Source organism: Polypterus senegalus, chromosome 2 (genome assembly GCF_016835505.1).
Source record: "Polypterus senegalus isolate Bchr_013 chromosome 2, ASM1683550v1, whole genome shotgun sequence".
Lineage (NCBI taxonomy): Eukaryota > Metazoa > Chordata > Cladistia > Polypteriformes > Polypteridae > Polypterus > Polypterus senegalus.
In genome coordinates, this window is record NC_053155.1 from 145125399 (window position 1) to 145145846 (window position 20448).

A 20448-nucleotide genomic window follows, 5' to 3' on the forward strand; every position below is an offset into this window, starting at 1 on the left:
AAATAAATGTTGTTGTTATAAAGGCATTCATGAACCAAGCATAAAAGAACTATAAAGGCAGCTTTATGCACCAAATATCTAGAATGATTTATAAATGGACATATGCCAGGCTAATACTTGGTATTTTTCATATTCCATCCATTTCTAAAACCACTTATCCGGAGTAAGATTACAGGGAAGCCGGAGTATCCCTGCATGAATGAGGTGCAAGGCAGGAACAACCCCGGACTGGGTACCAGCCCATCACAGTAGACTATAATATGTACTGCAATATCCTTTACTTTAAAGATTTAAAATCATTACTAATATTTTCTATTCTCTCACAAACTTCTTGTTTCACCTTGTCAGCACTTTTGCTGTAAACAGTTGTTGCGGTCATCTGCACTATGGAAATATTCATCATAGTAACTGCAAAGTCTCTGCATGCTTCTCCATGTGAAAATGTATGCAGATGATATGCTTGTATTGCTCAACATTATTATTTATTTTTATTACATCTATTTCTTCATAATATTTCTTGGAAAAAATATTAATTTGGTTGAATCAGTACTGTTTTCCCAGAACTGTAGCATATGGTGTGGCATACAGATTTACTACCAGAAACAAAGCAGTGTAAAGCTTAGTGGAGGAAATACAGTAAACTGAGTGAGTGCAGCCATCCTGAGTATAAAGTAGAAAAGAAGGGCACTGTTTTCCCAGATAAAGTTCTTACTTGTTCTTGTTCATTAAATCAGAATCTTTATCAGATGCCCATAGAGTGCAAAGGTAACAAAATACACACAAAAAAGATTTCAGTACATCAGGTAATGCTCCAGATCTATAAGCAGAGGAAGCAATATGGAGACTTAGAGTAAATCAGATTTTCAAAATTTTCAAAGGCATTAACAAATCATAATTAGAATTAGTATCTGGATGAGATACTGGGACAACTTCACAATATGCAGGGCTGTCCGTTGAAATGTGTGGGGCCATGAGCAGCTCATCCAGTGTGGCCCCTATATTATGGCTATATAGTTCTGCAGAATTTTCCTACCTTCTACTTGTATATATAATTTTAATTAAGCTGAATATCTGTGGCACATGAGACAGGTCAAGTGTTGAGTTAAACTGACCCTTTACAAGCTGATCAAACTGAAATATGTAGAAAAAATATGAACAGTGCATCCGGAAAGTATTCACAGCGCATCACTTTTTCCACATTTTGTTATGTTACAGCCTTATTTCAAAACGGATTAAATTCATTTTTTTCCTCAGAATTGTACACACAACACCCCATAATGACAACGTGAAAAACGTTTACTTGAGGTTTTTGTAAATTTATAAAAAAAAAAACAAAACAGAGAAATCACATGTATATAAGTATTCACAGCCTTTGCTCAATACTTTGTTGATGCACCTTTGGCAGCAATTACAGACTCAAGCCTTTTTGAATATGATGCCATAAGCTTGGCACACCTATCCTTGGCCAGTTTCGCCCATTCCTCTTTGCAGCACCTCTCAAGCTCCATCAGGTTGGATCCTGTAGAGAAAGAGAAAAAGAGTGAGAAAGATAGAGAGGGCACAATATACAAGTCATAATTAAGACTTAAGCTGGTGTTCCACTACATGACCTTTCCTTCATCTACATGATCTTACCAAAAGCACACTAAGTTGTGTGTGCCTTTTACTGTCAGTTGTATTGTGTGACACCCTCAGTGGTTCAGTCATACCAGTGTCTAACTCTCGGAGACTTGCTAAAACAAAATCAAACTGGTTTTGATTTTCACACAGTGTGGTGGTAAGTTGTAGGGATAGGCTGTTGTGTCTGCAAGAGAACTGGCAGTACAATGCACACAGCACACCACAAACAGTGCAGAACATTGTTGGCAGCAAGGAAAGAAGAAAAGTGAGTGCATGGGAAGCGGTGAGCCTTGTCAAATTTGGGAGGTAATCCAGCTATCTGTGTGGTCTTCTGAATTTGTTATACAATGACAAAGTGGGCCAAAATTCAGGAGTATTTTGGTGTAATTCTCACTGACTGGCCTCCAAAATGAGGAAACATTATGGTTATTTATTGGTGAATTAGAACATTAGTAAACTTGACGAAACATGGGGAGAAAGTTGTGTAATCAGATAACCCTTGTAATTCCTAGTTGAATTATTTGACACCCTCATAGACAATGGTCATAGGTCATGCTCTAAAAAAATTAATAGAGTTGTGTAGTCTAGCAAGACTTAAGAAAACCATCACGTTATGTGCTTTCTGTGATATAAAGGGCTGTTTATTTCTAGATGGAGTCTCCTTTCTGTTTAAAAAAACAGCTGTAAGTCATACAATATAACTAGTGGAGGTACTGAAGCAGTTAACCAGAAAAAAACAAGAAATGAACACCAACATATATTGTACCTTACTTGAGCATTAGACTTCTCAGCAGATCTCTCATCTCTGCAGCTGTTTCTATCACAGTGTCTGTTTCTAAGATTATCAATATGACCCTCCCAGTGATCATTAGCATTAACGATTCCATTTGGTCCTGTAGAAGATTGTATCTGAGTCTGTTGTTGATGAAAATCAATATTGGTCCACCTAGGTAATGGACAGAATGAGATGAAACATTGTCTACCAGGCATGAGCATGATATTCAAGGTGAACATCCTGTGAACACATGAGCAGCACAGTGAACAGAGCTGTCCTCCACTGTTCTGAACTTCTACTCATCCAGTGATGACATTTTCAATCTGCTCAATTTGTCATAGGGACATTTCAGCTCACCCTTTGAATTCTGAACTGTTGTCAAAAGTCAATACTTGGTGAACTCTTGTTAGTCTAGCTGTGGAAGTGTTGTGGATGTGACATGAAAACGTCCTAACATCTACAAGAGTTAGTGTTATGTCTGTAAAACATTCTCTGAACAGTTTGAATATTAGATTTTGCTGTGTAGCTACAAACAGAATTTTCATCCCATATGTCTAGAGGTACTTTGACAATTCTGATGTGTGCTCAGATATTAGTCAGTAGAGTCATGCTGACCAGCTGAGTCTTAGCAAATCATCTTGCTTTAACCTATAAAGCTCTCTTCATGTTTTCCTGTTCTTTTATGGTTGACTGAGTAAGTAACCTTATCATGGTGTCCAAATAATTTCTTCAAGGTGTCATAAATAGGTGTTTGAGTGTGGCTGTGTTTCTCCCAGGATTTGAAAGGATTAATGAATGAATACTATAATTTTATTGAGAAGTATAAACAGCAATCCACTTGCAATGAGTATTTGTGCTTTTAATGTTGGATTGTTCAGGTGCTGGTAGCAACGAATCACTTCAGAAAACCTTTACTAACATGTTTTCTTGTCTAGGACATGTGCAGTAATGGGCACAGGTGCACACAGGACATCCCTCACACCCTAGCGGACTCTTATGGTGATACAGATGTACTAAGCATAAGTGGGCATTTAGTTTAGTTTATAGTTGTGCTTGTCTGTTTTTTGAGACATTTAGTATTTTGGATTTCTCTGGTTTGGATCTTGCCTTTGTATTTCTGTTATAGTTCAGCCTGGGTTCCTCCCCTGGCTGGTGTTCAAATTTCTGTTTAATGTCTTTTTTTGTTCAGTTTGAGTCTTGTATACATGTTAATATTATTACCGTTGGTATTTATTTGCATTCTGTATTTTTATTAGTTTTTTGGATTATTTAATTTCTATGTGTCTATGATTGTTCTATTATATTTTAAAGTGTTTTGTGAGTGGTTCTCCAAGAGGAATGGCCACCTCTTCCTCCATCAAGGAACTGCCTTCAACCCTGTGAAGGCTGAAGTAAGAAGCAGTCCCTTGCGGTTCATTAAATGTGCTGGGTTTGGTTAGTTTCCCTAGTGGTTATTACTGTGATTTTGTGGAATGATTGCATTTTTTGATTTGTATGCTTTGTTTTTGACTTTGCTTGCTGGATTTATGTTTTTTTTTTTATTTTCTTTGGATTACCTTTGTTGAAAGCAACTCCTTCTGGAGTATGTATTTTATTCCATCAAAGCAGTGTCCAAAAATAAGTTCAGTGCAAATCTTTCATGAATAAATGAAAATATGTCCAATATAAATCAAGTGCTCTTTGAAGGATTTAAAATCAATCATTAAATAGGTAAACCAATAAATAGGGTCTAAACCAAAACTAAAATCACAGAGTTAAAATCTGAGATATGCTACTTCATCCTACAGTATATTGCCCTAAGAGTCTCTGTGCATCTCTGTTTAATTTTACTGCTCACCAATTGCACCTTCTCAGTGTGGTTGACACACCAGTGAGCATTTCATCAATTCAGTGGATTTCTTCCCAGCCAACTCAACTGACTACTAATGGGATGCCCAAAGCCTGGCTTCATCATCTTCCCACCACCCCTTGGCATCATCAGGATGATCCGCGAAGTGAGTGGTTGCACCTGCTCCCTCAATGCTCAACATGAACGACCCGCCACTGGTGTGCTATTCCTCTTGATCACTGCTCACCTCTCATCTCCCAACCTCCTTGCCTCCTGTCCACTGCACTGGCTGACACTCATGATCTACTCATTATGCTGTCCCAAATTCGCATATATAATTTTCTAGTAGACAACAGAAAATAATGGAATGGAAGTTTATTACAAAAAGAATTTGAATAGAAAAATAACAAAAGTGTGCCTAAAATACAACCTAAAGCAAACAAAGCCAAATTTAAAACACCAACATTTTGTCACCATGCTACATGGTCAAAGCCATTTTAATTTGCAGTGGCTGTGCAGTGGGGAGCTGTCATCATTAAGTTAGTGTAATGTTTATTTTACTTTGTCTATGTTTAAGTTCATTAGAAGTCCCCTATTGCTTCTAAGGCCAATTATTGTTCAGACAGTGTTTTTATGCTTCATTTTAGATAACTCGCTATTTACAATTCCCAACTCTTAATTCTTTTTTTTTTTATTCTTAAAGGGTCAGTTGCAGTATACCTGAGATAGTACTGGACAAGCTGTGGATCAAGATCAGACTACAAAGAATGGTACTAAGAGAAGGTAACCTTCAGGTCTAAGTGCTGTCTCAGTGAATAGCAGAACAAGTCAATACCAAATCTACCTAACACAAAGTTAGTCATGTTTTAGCCTTGCACATCTTATTGGTTCTCCCCTCTCTCAATTAACCATGATGCATCTACATATTCCATTCAATTGAAAGGAAAAGAGCACAGGGAAAAATATGCCCTTGTGTAAATGTATTAAAAAATACTGTGATTATAATCATTAAAAGGTACTTTAGATTGCCTGTGAATATTGTAACCATTATTCACTTTGAGCACATGAAAACACACAGAAATCCCTAAATTAAAAGAAATGACAATGAGAAATACATTTTTATGTGAAATATCTCTGTTATTCATGGGTAAATTTGCCATCAGGGTAACCTAGGCGTTCACCCTTGTGCCTTGGTCTCTTAGAGGCCTTGGCATTTGTGAGAAACAAGTAATGTCAGCATTTTTCTGTTTCAGCAGCACCTCACGCTTTTTCATGCTGCACACATACGCAGTTACTCATACATTATATTACCCACTGATGAAATGTACAAGTAATTACATGCTGAAATCTCTAAGGGAGACCACAGGTTGTTTTATTTTTATATGTAATGTTCCTAGTGTAGAAATAAATGCATGTCAAACTATGGAGTCTGTGGGAGGTCTTAATCAGGTCTTTCTCTAACTCCTTTCCCAATTAAATAGAAAACACAGAAGAGTTGGTATGTGTCATTGATTATAAACAGTTTTTCCTAATAGGTTAATCTAACAGCTGCAGTCAACAAAGACTATAAAATGTCTATTCAGAGGTGGGACAATATTTGTAAAAATAATTCCTCATCACAATGCAAACTTCACATTAGAGCACAAGTTCTATATAATACATATTGTGAGGGATCTCATAACTGACCCAGCAAAGATATCTTCAAGACACTCTGAAGGAATACAGCATAAAAGAAATTGACAGGCAGGCCAAGTGATTTCTTAAATGGGGACACACATTCTGTCTTTTTACTGTAGAGTAATAGTTAAATGTATTCCATTATAGAAAAATATCAACTTCTAGTTAAGCAACTGGGTTGGAACAAAAACCTGCAGCCACTATGACGCTCAAGAACCATACTTGGGGATCCTTGATGTGTGCTTTGGAGTTTTGGCACTAGAGAAAGGCCAAAAGTTTTATTTTCATTTTTGTGTTTAATTTAGACTTCTTTACAATTCTATCAGCTTCCTTGAAATCTCTCTTAGGTGGCAAAAATGAAACAAAACATCTGTCTATTGCATGGTGTTCTTCACAGGATTCTGACAGTTGGGGTGGGACCAGGCCTACAATATTTATCCATTATAAATTCTATTTTGTTTTCCTGTAAAGGTTAACATGTGACTGACAATCTGTGTTTCAGTTGTTTTCAACTCTTTTTGCAAAAATGCCACTGAAGTCCTGTGCCATTAATCAACATTTATAGTACATGGCAGCTAATTAATTATGAAGCATTGAATAAAAGCTAGTTGTATTCAAATATGCAGTGGAGATGTAATATTACTTCAGTTGAGATGTTCAGCTACACATCATTTCTAATGCCAGATTATCTACTGACTCATTTAATTTGTTTTGGTTAACATGCATTTAGTCATTTAACCACACAAACCATTACAGCATACTGACACTTATAAACACACACAAAAATAAATAAATAAATAGCTGCAGTCACATTAAGCCAAAAGGTCATGATAGGTTCTGAAACAGGAAAGAGACCTGAGAACTGTAAAGTAACTTCATTTAGGATGTTCTTGAGGTAATCCTCTGTTTATATATCTCTCTGTAAAAAAACAGATTAAACCAAATGATCCTTTGAAAATAGTATTTAATAAGTAGCAGTTCTAAGAGAAACTCAGGTTTATAAGAAACTTTTATCCCAGATATTTTCTTGCATAAACACAAATCCAAAAGAACAGAATGAACTGTAGAGTGTTTCTATTAGCGGTGGAAAATCCATCCATTACTCAAGTTTCAAACAAAATACAATTCAGGGTCCTAGGGAACAGTGGTCCATCCCTACAGCTTTAGGTGCAAGACATGAACCAACTTTGATCAAGGCATCCGACCATTCTAGATTACTTTTATGGGAGCAGTTAACCGAACTTTTGAGTTTTGTGACGAAAGCTGGAGCATCCAGAGAAATACCACAAGACACATGCAGAATCCACACAGACTGCAACTAAGCTGAGCCTGCTGGAATAGTCATTAAAACATTGTCAGATACTCCATGCAACTTAATTAACAAGGTATTGTTTTTTTTCATGGTAGTCATTAGTAAATATGACAACAAAGATAGTTCAACAAGTATTCAAATAAATACAATGGACCTCATTTAAGAAGTAACCCAACACTTATTGCCACAAACGTCATGACATTTAATAATATGATCATGATTGTACGGCATAACCAAAACCAATTTAATGTCAATGTCAATCTATACTAATAAAAGGCAAAGCCATCCCTGACAGACTCACTCACTGACTCATCACTAATTCTCCAACTTCCCATGTAGGTAGAAGGCTGAAATTTGGCAGGTTCATTCCTTACAGCTTACTTACAAAACTTAAGCAGGTTTCATTTCGAAATTCTACATGTAATGGTCATAACGGCCGACAACGCCCGCCATGTTAAACTTCCTTATTTATGGCCCCATCGTCACGAAATTTCGTAGGCTGTTTCCCTGCGCTAACCAAAACCGATGCACGTACTTATTTTGTTGGTATGACACCACTGTCGGCCACCATATTGAACTTTCCAATGTCAGACTCACTGACTCACTCATCACTAATTCTCCAACTTCCTGTGTAGGTAGAAGGCTGAAATTTGGCAGGTTCATTCCTTACAGCTTACTTGCAAAAGTTAAGCAGGTTTCATTTCGAAATTCTACATGTAATGTTCATAACAGCCGACAACGTCTGCCATGTTAAACTTCCTTATTTATTGCCCCATCGTCACGAAATTTGGTAGTCGGCTTCCCTGCGCTAACCGAAACCGATGTACGTACTTATTTCGGTGGTATGATGCCACTGTCGGCCGCCATATTGAACTTTCCAACGGTCTTTGGTACTTATGGGCCCATCTTCAAGAAATTTGGTACGCGGGTTCCCAACGCTAACTGAATCCTACTTATGTACATATATATGTCCATAGCCTGCAGCTCGGTCGCCGTATGAGGCGGCGTTGGGTCCCCCATCCCCACGCCTCCCACGTTGTTGGCTGCCTGCCTATATAAGGCCGTCCGTCGCTCCGGTCTCTTCATTCCCTTCCTTGCTTCGCCACCGAATTCACGTCTCCCTGCTGATAACTGCAGCCTTTTTATTTAATCCATGGCTTCTCTGCTGTTTTATTGTTTGTTTATTACAATTATAGTTATTGTGAAGGTATTTTAGACTTACTTTACCTTGTTCAAGTACCTATTTCCTTTATCATTCCAACCGTAACCCCATTAACATGTCTATCGAGGTGATCACCATCGATCAAAGAACTGTCACTTACCAAGTGGTTTCCATGCCCGGAGATGGCACCTACCTTTTCCATTCTCTGTTTTACATATTGCACGGCCATATCAGGCTCACTCTTGATATCTGGAGGAACATTCTGTCTTATGTATTGAATGACTGGGACAGGTTCAAGGTGTGAACTGATGACGGTACAGGAGATAATTATACTACACAGGAGCACTAGAAGAGTGAAATGCTTAAGCCCTTCACCTATGGTTCTGCATGTCAGTTGATGGCTGCCGCTGAAGTGTTCAGTTGTTGCTTTCAAGTGTACCGAAATGGCCAAATATTTTACACCTTTGGACAACGGCCAATGCCTCTTAAACATCTTAAATTGACAGGTGACGATTTCAGTAGTGGACACTTTGATGTTTATGAATGTTTAAACTCTCAAAAGCTGGATGCGAAGTTATTGATGAGACCGGTTGTATGCTTACAACACTTGAAAGATGCCGAATGTCACTTTAACACAACAAGTCCTGTAAATACTGTCGTAATTGAAACAAACCATGAAACTCAAACCGATTATGACAGCAGCAATCCAAGCTGTGAGATTTGAGGCAAGATTGCTTTTCACATGGCCAACTGTACGTTGCATGCTCAACAGTAAGCTCAGCGCACATCTTGGTCATATTACAACCGGAGGGCCGAACTGACAACGTGGTATACAAAAGAGATCCTTAACAAATAATTATTTGTATATTTTCCCTCAGTTTAAAAAGGTTTACTTTTCTTCTTAATACAAATTTTAAGGCAGTACTTCACTGCTACGAAGTGCGGGAATGTTGCACAATTTATTTATATGGCACATTTAAAACAACATAGGAATTCTGTGGCCAAAGTGCTTTACAATAAAAAAAGAAAAAAACATACAATTAACATAAATAACATAAATAGAAATAAAATAATGAACATAAATAAAATAAATAATAATTAGAAGTAAGATTATATAATCATAATGAGGACACCATCAGTATTACTGAAGGTCACGGAAAGCAAGTGAATAGAAATGAGTCTTTAATCTTGTTTTGAACAGTTCAATTGTACACGACTTCTTTATGAGTTCCACAGGTGAGGAGCATCAGCTGCAAAAGCCCTGTCCCCCTTAGTTTTACACTTGGTACGAGGGACAACAAGAGACAACTGACCAGAAAATCTAAGCACTCTAGATGGCTGGTGTATAGCACACAATTTAGATAAATAGGCAGGAGCAAGCCCATGTAAAGATTTAAAAACTAGCAACAACATTTTAAAATCAATTTGAAAACTGACAGGCAGCCAGTGTAAGGAAGCTAATATTGCAGAAACAGAATCAGACTTTCTTGCCCCAACCAGAAAGCAAGTGGCAGCATTCTGGACCAACTGTAACCTGCGTATCAGGGATTTGCTATTCCCAGAATACAGCGAGTTGCAGTAATCAAGGTAAGAAAAGATAAAAGCATGAGTAGCTTTCTCAAGATCCCTAGAAGATAAAAAAGGCTTGATCTTACCTAAAAGACGAAGCTAGAAAAAGAAACTTTTGACTACAGAATTAATATGTTTCTCAAAAGAGAGGTTACTATCAAAGATAACACCTTTAAAATGAGCACAGGCAAATGCTTGGATTGCATAAGAATACACTAACATAACCGTTGCACATAATCATTTGTATTTCAAATTGATATGTAAATTAAGTTTGTTTAAATCAGATTAGATCAGGAAGAAGAAAAATAACTGTTTAACCATATTATTTATCAGAACACAGTGATGCGCATGTTGGATGACTTGAGATGTCATAATGGTTACATAAAAATAGAAGTAGCATCTGAATGTTAAGCAATTAAAGGAAAGACCACAGGAAATAGTCCTATTATGAAATTTTAATGGTGGTAACATTTCACATGACCTCTAATATTGAGAAACACAATCAATGGCAATATTGTACAAGATTAAAAATGTACGATAAGCTTAGAGTGGTAAAAGGATGACTATATATGATATATATCATATATGATACTATATATGATAATAAAAGTTGTTTTAGGACACATAATGTGAAAGGTGCTGTAGAAACTATTTCTGAAGATTTTCATTAACATATTAATTTTTGTAGTTTATTAAGAATGTTTAGTATTGCCAAATTTATCATTATATAAGTGTAATCCTCAAATTCATTAGCCTGTTTTTTAGAACAATTTAAACATACCACTCACTATGTGTCTGAAGGTACCTAACAGTTACAAAACAGCCTGTACTTTGTATCAATATATGGTTAATTCAGTGCAGATATGTATAATTCAAGTATGGTTTTATTGTTTTCATTCATCTGAAGAAATCATTATCAATAATTCTTGCAAAAATTAATATGGCTGTATTTGGCAAAACAAAAAAAAAAACTCCTCTGCAGCTTCATCATCTCACTATCAGACACTGTCTTTTACTATACTGTGAACAATAGGCAGTTGCACATCATTGTCACTATGAAACTTCAACCATGTGGTTGTAGCTTTCCCATTCCAGACACCAATTTGTAACAATTACTGAAAGGAGAAATAAGCACCATAGGAAGTTTACAGTTCAGCTCTTTATATGTCAAAGCCCTTCTTGTCAGGAATATGTTAATACTTGCTTACCAATATTTTGGTTTTCTATGCAGTGTGAAAATAATTTTTGTTTATGTGCATATTTATTTTTACCATAATTTTAGAGATGGCATTTTGTTTTTAATTGATGGTGGCATTGTGTATGCTTGCTACCCATGGGGTCTGATACTGTGTTTTGACAATTGCAGCACACGATTTACATGCCATGATGGATATGCTGTAAAATAGATAAGTAGCTTCTGAACTTTAAGAAATTAAAGGAAAGAGCATGTTAAATACTAGCCCTTGACCAACAAATATGTTAGGGAAGGATTCTGGTTTAAAAGAACATTAGAACAGGTTGTGCTGTGAAATTTTGCATATAAGTTGATAAATATTTTGTATGTCTGAACCATTATATTGCACCAGAATTCTATTGGTCTAAAGTTGCCTGAAGCCATTGAGTACCCCGACACCCTATTGGCTGTAGGATTTGAACAGAGCAATTTGCTTGCTTTATCCCTCTCTCTCTCTCTTACTAACATGTGATGAAGTAGCATCTCACATATCATGAACTGAAAAGGACAACACAATGAAGAGTACAGCTCGGCAGCCATATTGAGACAGGCATACGGCCTATTCTGAAGAAAGCTGACCACAAATGATGCCTTAACTAGAGACATTTAAAGTAACTACAAGTCTGTGTGGCACCGGAAACTACACATCAGCATTTATCATATTGTATGGTTGTTAATATTCACCTGTACTTTGCTTATTGTTATTATTTATGAATATTATCAATAATACATTATTTAAAGTGTAACTTAACTCCTGCTTGTCTTTTACTTGTCTTTTAGAAGGGAAGGTGGAGAGACGTTATATACTACAATACCTTATAGATAGATAGATAGATAGATAGATAGATAGATAGATAGATAGATAGATAGATAGATAGATAGATAGATAGATAGATCCCAAGGGCAAATTCACATACTCCAGCAGCAGCATACTGATAAAGAATAATATTAAATTAAAGAGTGATAACAATGAAGGTATAACATACAGCCAGTTTGTCGATCTTATTTGATAGTGAGTTCACATTTCCCAGGGTCACAGAAGGCACCCAAGGTTTGTAGCGCCACTATCTCACTAGACGTTTGGCTTTTATCTTAGCGCTGGCTGTGCTGCCACGATACGGCCTTCTTACCTCGTCAGGTAAATAGGGAACCACATCGGTGTGGGCATAATGTTCTCAGCGCTTGAAGCTGACTACTTGAATAGACAAGTCTCAGCATGTAAAAATCCATGTCCAAGTAGTAAAAGTAGTAAAACGTGTCCAGGGAACGAGTCCACATAAAAGAAAGTGGTAGGAGTGATCAGTGAAATAGAGAAAAATAGAGAAAAAAGGTAGAAAGATAAAGTCATACACACCGCTGCTGGAATGGCTACCACTCGAGGCGGCACCTGATATAGCATAGTGGTAAGTTCTTATTTTTTTAATAGTGGTAAGTCTGTGAGATTTGAGGCATTCTGACAAAGGCTACACATTAATAATACAAAAGGGGAATTATATTACTCTACCAAACCAGAACATTAGAAAAATTTTGAGGAGCAGTCAAAATCAAGTCAGGTTTTGGACGTTCCTAAAGTCCAACTTTCTACCTGATAATATATTCTATATGTTTATGGTTCTCTATACGAAGAAAACTTTCTAACGTTTATGCAAGATTTACCCTTAATAAGTTCCCGATTATGTGTCTGTGTTCTTGTTAAGCTCATTTTAAAGTAATAGCTTTAATAATTCCTTTCATAATTTGAAACACTTCAGTCATGCTACATCTTAATTTCTTCAGTCTCTTCTCATACAGTAGATCATACCTCTGCGTCCTGGAATTAGCCTATTCACTCTTCTCTGGACTTTTTCTAGCACTGCTATGTCCTTTTTGTAGCCTGGAGACCAAAACTGTGCACAGTACTTCAGCTGAGACTTCACTGGTGCGTTATAAAAGTTGAGCCTAACCTCCTTGGACTTGTACTCCACACATTGTGCTATATAACCTAACATTATGTTAACCTTCTTAATGGCTTCTGGACACTGTCTGGATGTTGAATTGACTACTATGACTCCTGAATTCTTTTCAGAAGGTGAACATTTGATTTTCAGATCTCCTGTTGTGTATTTGACCTAATATTTTTACTTTTTACACATAAAACTTTAAATTTACTTCATATTAAATGCCATCTGCCACAAATCTGCCCAGACCTGATTGCTGCCCAAGTCCCTCTGCAATGATTTAACTGATTCTACAGTAGATGATCCAACTTTGTCTGATTCCAACCTATCTTGGTAGGTACAAACTTAACCAGTTTGTTAATTATATTCCTATCCAGATCATGTATATACAGTATATATTTTTAATAGCAGTGGTCCTAGCACTGTCCCAAGTGACACCAATCTTAATGCCGCTCCATTCTGATAAGGTTCCTCACATAAAATTTTACTTCCTGTGTTTTAACCAATTCTTTCACCCAACTCCACACATTCCCACCTGTTTTAGTTATATTACTAACCTCTCACTTAGGACCTAATCAAATGCCTTCAGAAAATCAAGATAAATAACATTGTATGCACTACGTTAAGTTTATCTTTTTGTTGGTTCCCCATAGAATTCCTACATATAAGCAAAACACAACCTCTGCTGTCTGAACCCATGTTGACTGTTCATGAACACTTCTTTCTTATTTGCTGTTCAGTCTTCTCCTTTAGTTTACCCGTGATGTATGCTATGCTTACTGGCGTACAATGGGATACTTATTATTTTCCAGTCCTTAGGAATTTTACCAGTGCACACTGACTTTCAAAAATTGCACTGTACACTGAAATGTTTTGTTTCATCTTGACTACTGTTTTGTCCTTAAAAGAAAGTTACTTTGTCAGTAAGTCAGTCTTCAATAAAATCCAACCCATTTGTTTTGCTTCTTTTGACCTCTGCCACTTGTTAACTAAAGCTGTCTGTTAAGACATGCAATATCTTTTGTGTGATTACAACCAGGCTGTGTCTAATTGTGTAGCGAATGCCCTCACAACTCCCATGAGGCACTGGTGCCTCTATACTCAAGAAACCCCGTCATCAGACCTCCACAAATTTAGCTACAAAAATATATATTTAATTTTTGAAAAAAGAAAAAAAATACATTTTTGGGTTAAACAAAAGAGTGATAGGCTGCTATGTTGTGTCATGTGTTGTGTCAGTTGGGAGTGGAAATGTTTGAATTCTGCAAAAATAAGCAAGTAAACAATGAAGAGTTACATCATGATAAGATAAAGAAAATAACAATGTGCTGGTCAAAGCAAGCAACTTGCACAACAAGCCATTAGCAAACTATACCTAAGATCGCACCTATGCTAAAATCATCAGTGGAAGACAGAGTTGGTGAAATGCTACCATTGAGTGTCATAACCAGAGATTACTGTACATCAGTTGAATTGAGCATTGTGGCAAGCTCGACAGGTTTCTTTTCCTTGTCCTCTTTGCCCACTTCTTCCCATTGTACAATAGATGGCCATGAGCTTCTTAATAAAGATGTGCTGTGCAACCTGACAGCCCCATACCCAGGTAGTAATAATAATATGTAGTATTTGAATAGAAATAAGCAAAGAATAACAATGAGCTCTCAAATGCTTCATACATTAACTCCATAGGAATTTTTCCCCAAATTGCAACAAACTAGTTTGGCACAGCAATTTGATATTTGAGAGAACATTTGTTTGAAAAGGTACTGACATCAACCGGGAGGCGGGCAAATTTGAAATACAATAGAACACCACTGTAGAGTTTTTCTTGGGACTGATGACAAAAAAAAATGTTAAATACAGGAAATTATAAATGATTTCTTGGAATCCCATCAGTAATTTTCTGGGTTCCATATGTTTAGTTTTTTTTTATTATTTTTACTTGTTTTTATTAAGATTAATAGTTCTGATCAGCTTTAAAGTGTTCTGATTTAGTCTGTTTAATTTGTTGATATACTATTGCCATTTTTGTCATTTCAGTTTCTTAATCCTTTTCATAAACTCTACCATGTCATTGATATCTTCTTCTTCTTCTTCCCCTGCATTATTTCATTTTTTTACCCTTTTCATATTACTTCTATATAGGGTCAATGTGCTTGTTCAATCTTCTCCATACAGCTCTGTACTGCACCTGCTTCCCAGTCAAACCATGTTTCTTCAGATCTTCTTTTACTTTAGTCGTTAATAGCAGCAGCGATGTTGTTAAATCCCAATGTAAAGCCTTAAATTTGATATTTCAGACCACATTCACATTGCGGCACTATTCCATTTTTTCCACTCTTACATGTCCCAGATCTGATGTTTTTTTGAGAAGTGTGATTAGCAAAACAATATATATAGATATGGAATCAAACCTTTCAGAAGGGTTTTACATTGCTCTTGTAACACCTACTTTGCATCCAAATGTGTCCCATTATGTTCTTATCAGTTCTTTGTCCCACTTGTTTCAATATACAGAACACCAGTAGTAATAAATGTGCACGAATCAACTGTTTCTCTTCCATGACATAATGAGCTTCACGGACATTCTCACCGAAACAATGTTAATTAGCTCATCAACTAGTATTAGTCCTACAAAGCTGTCTTATGCATTTTGCCAATGTGGGGCATATTCAAGGCAGACATCCATATTCATATCAGATTTGAATAAGTAGTACAATAAATTTGAGCAGTCAAAAAACAAATCAGATGCGATGCAAGGATCAGGATGCAGTCACTATCAGCTACAGTGTGAATGTAGACTTAAAAAACTCACATATCTTCAGACAATGGTTATTTTACATTCAACCACTTCACCCAAAAAAAATATACATGTGTGAAAACACTCAATATGGATCATTAATATGGGGTTCCATTGTAAATGTTTTTTTTCAGGTAAGGTTCCCCATCTCTGCTACTGTTTGAGTTTGTCCCCAGATTTTTTCTTTAGGGACTCAGAGAATGCCTTTAAAACAGGAAAGAAGGAGTATCCTGTCTTGCACTCCTCCCATCTGTTACATGCTCTGAATTTATGTAGATTTTATGTTTTATTGTCAGTTTTGAAATATTATTTTTTATATTTTTATGTATTTTCTGTTAGGTTTATAATTATTTACTGTCCTTTTAAATGTTCCTCCATTCCAAGTGTTTTATGGATGGAGCCCCAGGAGACGGGGCCAGTCTTACATCAAAGCTGCTGGTTACTCCTTCTGGCTTTCAATTTCAAGCCAGAAGCTGGATGCAACAGTCAGGAATTTGGATGCCTATCTTTCCACCCACCAGATGCTATGTAAGCTTGTCTAACCTTAGAGACAATTAGTTGTCATGATTTTACATCACTTTTTTTTGTTTCTCTTGCTGTAGATGAATGGGATTATGTTTTATCTCCTCTTTAAGGGAATGATGGGCTGCCTTCTTTACTGTTTTAAATTATAGTGGGCACTGATGAGTGCAGAGAAAACATTGATTTCATGAGGAAGAATGACCACAACTGATCCAAAAATAGCCCTAGCACGGGGGATTATAGCAAATTCAAATTAGAAGGTTCATTCAGTCTAAAGTTAAGTAGAATCTGTGAAGAAGGCTCACTGAGAGATGAAGCCTGAGAGATGAGGCCAATGTTAAGAAAGAGAAAGAGTGTAAGAGGAAAAAGAGAGGCAAGAAGGAAAAAGTGGTACTTGGATAGATAGATAGATAGATAGATAGATACTTTATTAATCCCAAGGGGAAATTCACATAATCCAGCAGCAGTATACTGATACAAAAAAAATGATTAAATTAAAGAGTAATTAAATGCATGTAAAAACAGACAATCTTTGAATAATATTAGCATTTACTCCCCTGGGTGGAACTGAGGAGTCGCATAGTGTGGGGGAGGAACGATCTCCTCAGTCTGTCAGTGGAGCAAGACAGTAACAAAAGTCTGTCACTGAAGCTACTCCTCTGCCTGGAGATAACACTGTTAAGTGGATGCAGTGGATTCTTCAAGATCGACAGGAGTTTGCTTAGTGCCCGTCACTCTGCTACAGATGTTAAACTGTCCAGCTTTATTCCTACAATAGAGCCTGCCTTCCTAACAAATTTGTCCAGGCGTGAGCCGTCCTTCTTCTTTATGCTGCCTCCCCAGCACACCACCGCGTAGAAGAGGGCACTCGCCACAACCGTCTGGTAAAATATCTGCAGCATCTTATTGCAGATGTTGAAGGACGCCAACCTTCTAAGGAAGTATAGCCTGTTCTGACCTTTCTTACACAGAGCATTAGTATTGCCAGTCCAGTCCAATTTGTCATCCAGCTGCACTCCCAGGTATTTATAGGTCTGTACCCTCTGCACACAGTCGACTCTGATGATCATGGGGATTTAGGGGCCTGGGCCTCCTAAAATCCACCACCAGTTCCTTGGTCTTGCTGGTGTTCAGGTGTAAGTGGAGACTCACATACTGAGGTCTGTCTGTAAGATAGTCCATGATCCATGGCACCAGGTGTGAGTTTACTCCCATCTCAGTCAGCTTGTCCCTAAGGAGCAGAGGTTGGATGATGTTGAAGGCGCTAGAGAAGTCCAAAAACATAATTCTTACAGCACCACTACCTCTGTCCAGGTGGGAGAGGGATCGGTGTAACATATAGATGATGGCATCCTCCGCTCCCACCTTCTCCTGGTATGCGAACTGCAGAGGGTCGAGGGTGTGGCGGACTTGTGACCTCAGGTGGTGAAGCAGCAGCCGCTCCATGGTCTTCATCACATGTGACGTCAGAGCAACAGGCTGGAAGTTATTCAGCTCACTAGGATGTGATACAAGATGTTTTCCAAAGCGTCTGGACTCTCCCCTGTTCCAGGTTCAGGTGGAAGATGGGCTATAGAGGACTCCCCAGTTCCAACGCACAAATGACTTCAGCAGTCGTGGCAATACTCCATCTGGACCTGCTGTTTTGCAGGCACGAAGTCTCCTCAGCTCTCTGCTTACCTGTGCTGCTGTAATTATGGGTGGGGATGTCTCACCTATGCTGGTATTAGCAGAAGGATGGTTGGAGGATGCAGTACTCCAAAGTGAGAGTGAGTTAGGGTGGTCAAACCTGTTAAAAAAGTTGTTCATTTGGTTTGCTCTCTCCACGTCTCTCTCGATGGTGGCACCCCGCTTCGAGCTGCAGCCAGTGATGATCTTCATCCCATCCCACACTTCCTTTAAACTGTTATTCTGCAACTTCTGCTCCAGCTTTCTCCTGTACTGCTCCTTCGCCACCCTGAGCTGGAAGGGGAACCATGATACATGGTTGACAGGGGTTCAACAACAGGATTTTACTTTTATTTGGTTTACCTTTGTACTCCATGTAGGTTCCACAAGAGTACACTGTATTAATTAAATTAAACTATTTCAGATATATTTGTCTTTTTGGCTTCATTCCATTTGTGAAAAGTGGTTATAAGGACACCTACTTAAATTACAGAACCAAAATTTAGAGAGGTAAGCAAAACTCAAGATCAAGTATTTATTAGCTATAGTTAAAAAATAAGTCTGAATTACTGTACGCCAATCTAATATGTGGTGTTTATAAGAAATGTTTTACATCAGGCAGAAGTACATAATGAACAAGAATTGTTGCATCACACATTTAAAATATTAAAATGTGTGCTTCAATTTAAATGTTTAAAATCTAAATATTCTTGATCGTAATAGAGACTTGTTATGTTTCACCCTCTATAGATTGTAAAGAGTTGCTACATTTGTAGCAAAGGATCAAAAATCTAAATTAACAACATATTCATAATCTGTGACCTTTAAATAGTCTTAAATAATAACTTACACTAGCCAACATGTTTGAAATATATCAATTTAAAAATCAGGCCAGTTTTTAATGATTTTAAGCACAGGGAGAAAATTAACATTTGAAAAATCGGTAATGTAATAAATCTGCAAGAAAAGCAACATTGTAACAACGCACGGAACGAACCAACAAACAATCGTCCGTGACTGAAAACTGGCGGACCGGCATCGCACCTTCTCCTGCCAGGCAGAGGGATGGGGTGCACGTGCGGAGTGTGGAATGGAAGGAGAGGAGAAGGACATCCATTCAGCTCTGTCCATCATGCTAGTCTGCTGATTTCTCTCAATATGCACTGACCGCTCATGTGCCCACCTCCAACTCGTCACTTGAGTCGCCGTCTTTACACAGTCCAGACGCACCTGTGACTCACGTAGACTTTTCATTGCTCTGTGTGATTTTGGCTGCCTTTCTATATATAATCCACCAAGACACCCGACCACGGTAGTAGCGAGGTGGGAGGGGGTGTGTACAAAGGGTAGGGACGTAATGAGTGGGAGCATATGAGTCGCACTTAGTGGGAATTCCACGGTTTGCAGTCTGAATGGGGTTCAATGGCTTACCCACGCCTCTCCGCGGGTAGACACACGCTCAATCTCATGCATAATTATTTATTAAATGCAAAACACTTCTGCAAAGACACGGTTGTCTAAAACGGGTTGGTGTGAGAATACAATAGTAAGTGACTGAAAAGATGGAACTCTGGAGAGAGCAAAATACAACACGATAGTGAACCCACGGCATAACAAACGCCGCGTGGCTCAGACGTGCATGTGGACTCTTAGCACAGACGAAAGGGACTAACTGGGTGGTCGGTGAGTTTTGCATCCGGGCAAATGGGCAGGCAGTGTGAATGGCTAGAGAACAAGGGTAGACGCCGCCAGTGAAAAAGGAGTGTTGGTGGGCAGGGAAACGTCTTCCGTGTTCCTGCAGGAGCATCTAAGAAGATGCATGTTTGCTAATAGCTGTATGTAGCGTAAAACAGTTTCCTATGGTGCATGCGGTCGTGCGTTGTAACCGAAAACTCAGTTTTAAAGACTGCTTACTTCATTGTGCTTTAACCTCAGTTGTAAAGGGTTGTTTTAGGATCCCAAGGGATACCCTCGCAAACCGCTTCACACGCTGCATATGGCGATTCACTTCGCGAGAAACATGCCTCTATGAACAGTCAACTTAGCTCGGAGGTGCATGACATGCACTGTATGTGGCCTCTACGACAGACGAATGTAAATGACGCCATTTTTCTGTGTCGCCGCGAGTTAGTGGGCGTGGCCCCTGCGAGTTGTCGCGTATCCAATGGTCTTGGACTTGGTGGGCGTGGCTCCTTCCGCGCACCATAGGTGTCTCACTTGTCGGCTTAGTGAATCCACGCCTTCCGCGTGCTTTCCATGGTTGTCTTGCCTTAGTGTTCCATGGTTGTCTTGCCTTAGTGAATTATATATATATATATGTTTGAAATATATCAATTTAACCTTC

At 38.0% G+C, this 20448-nt stretch overlaps 1 protein-coding gene across 1 annotated transcript in view; it reads left to right on the forward strand.

Moving 5' to 3' along the window:
- LOC120524418 overlaps positions 1-20448 on the forward strand; it is a 53181-nt gene that overhangs the window by 23941 nt on the left and 8792 nt on the right. The window contains exon 2 of the mRNA XM_039746273.1: positions 4927-5006. Coding sequence (XP_039602207.1) covers positions 4991-5006 — 16 coding nt within the window. The 5' untranslated portion in view covers positions 4927-4990. The remainder of the gene's footprint in view (positions 1-4926; positions 5007-20448) is intronic.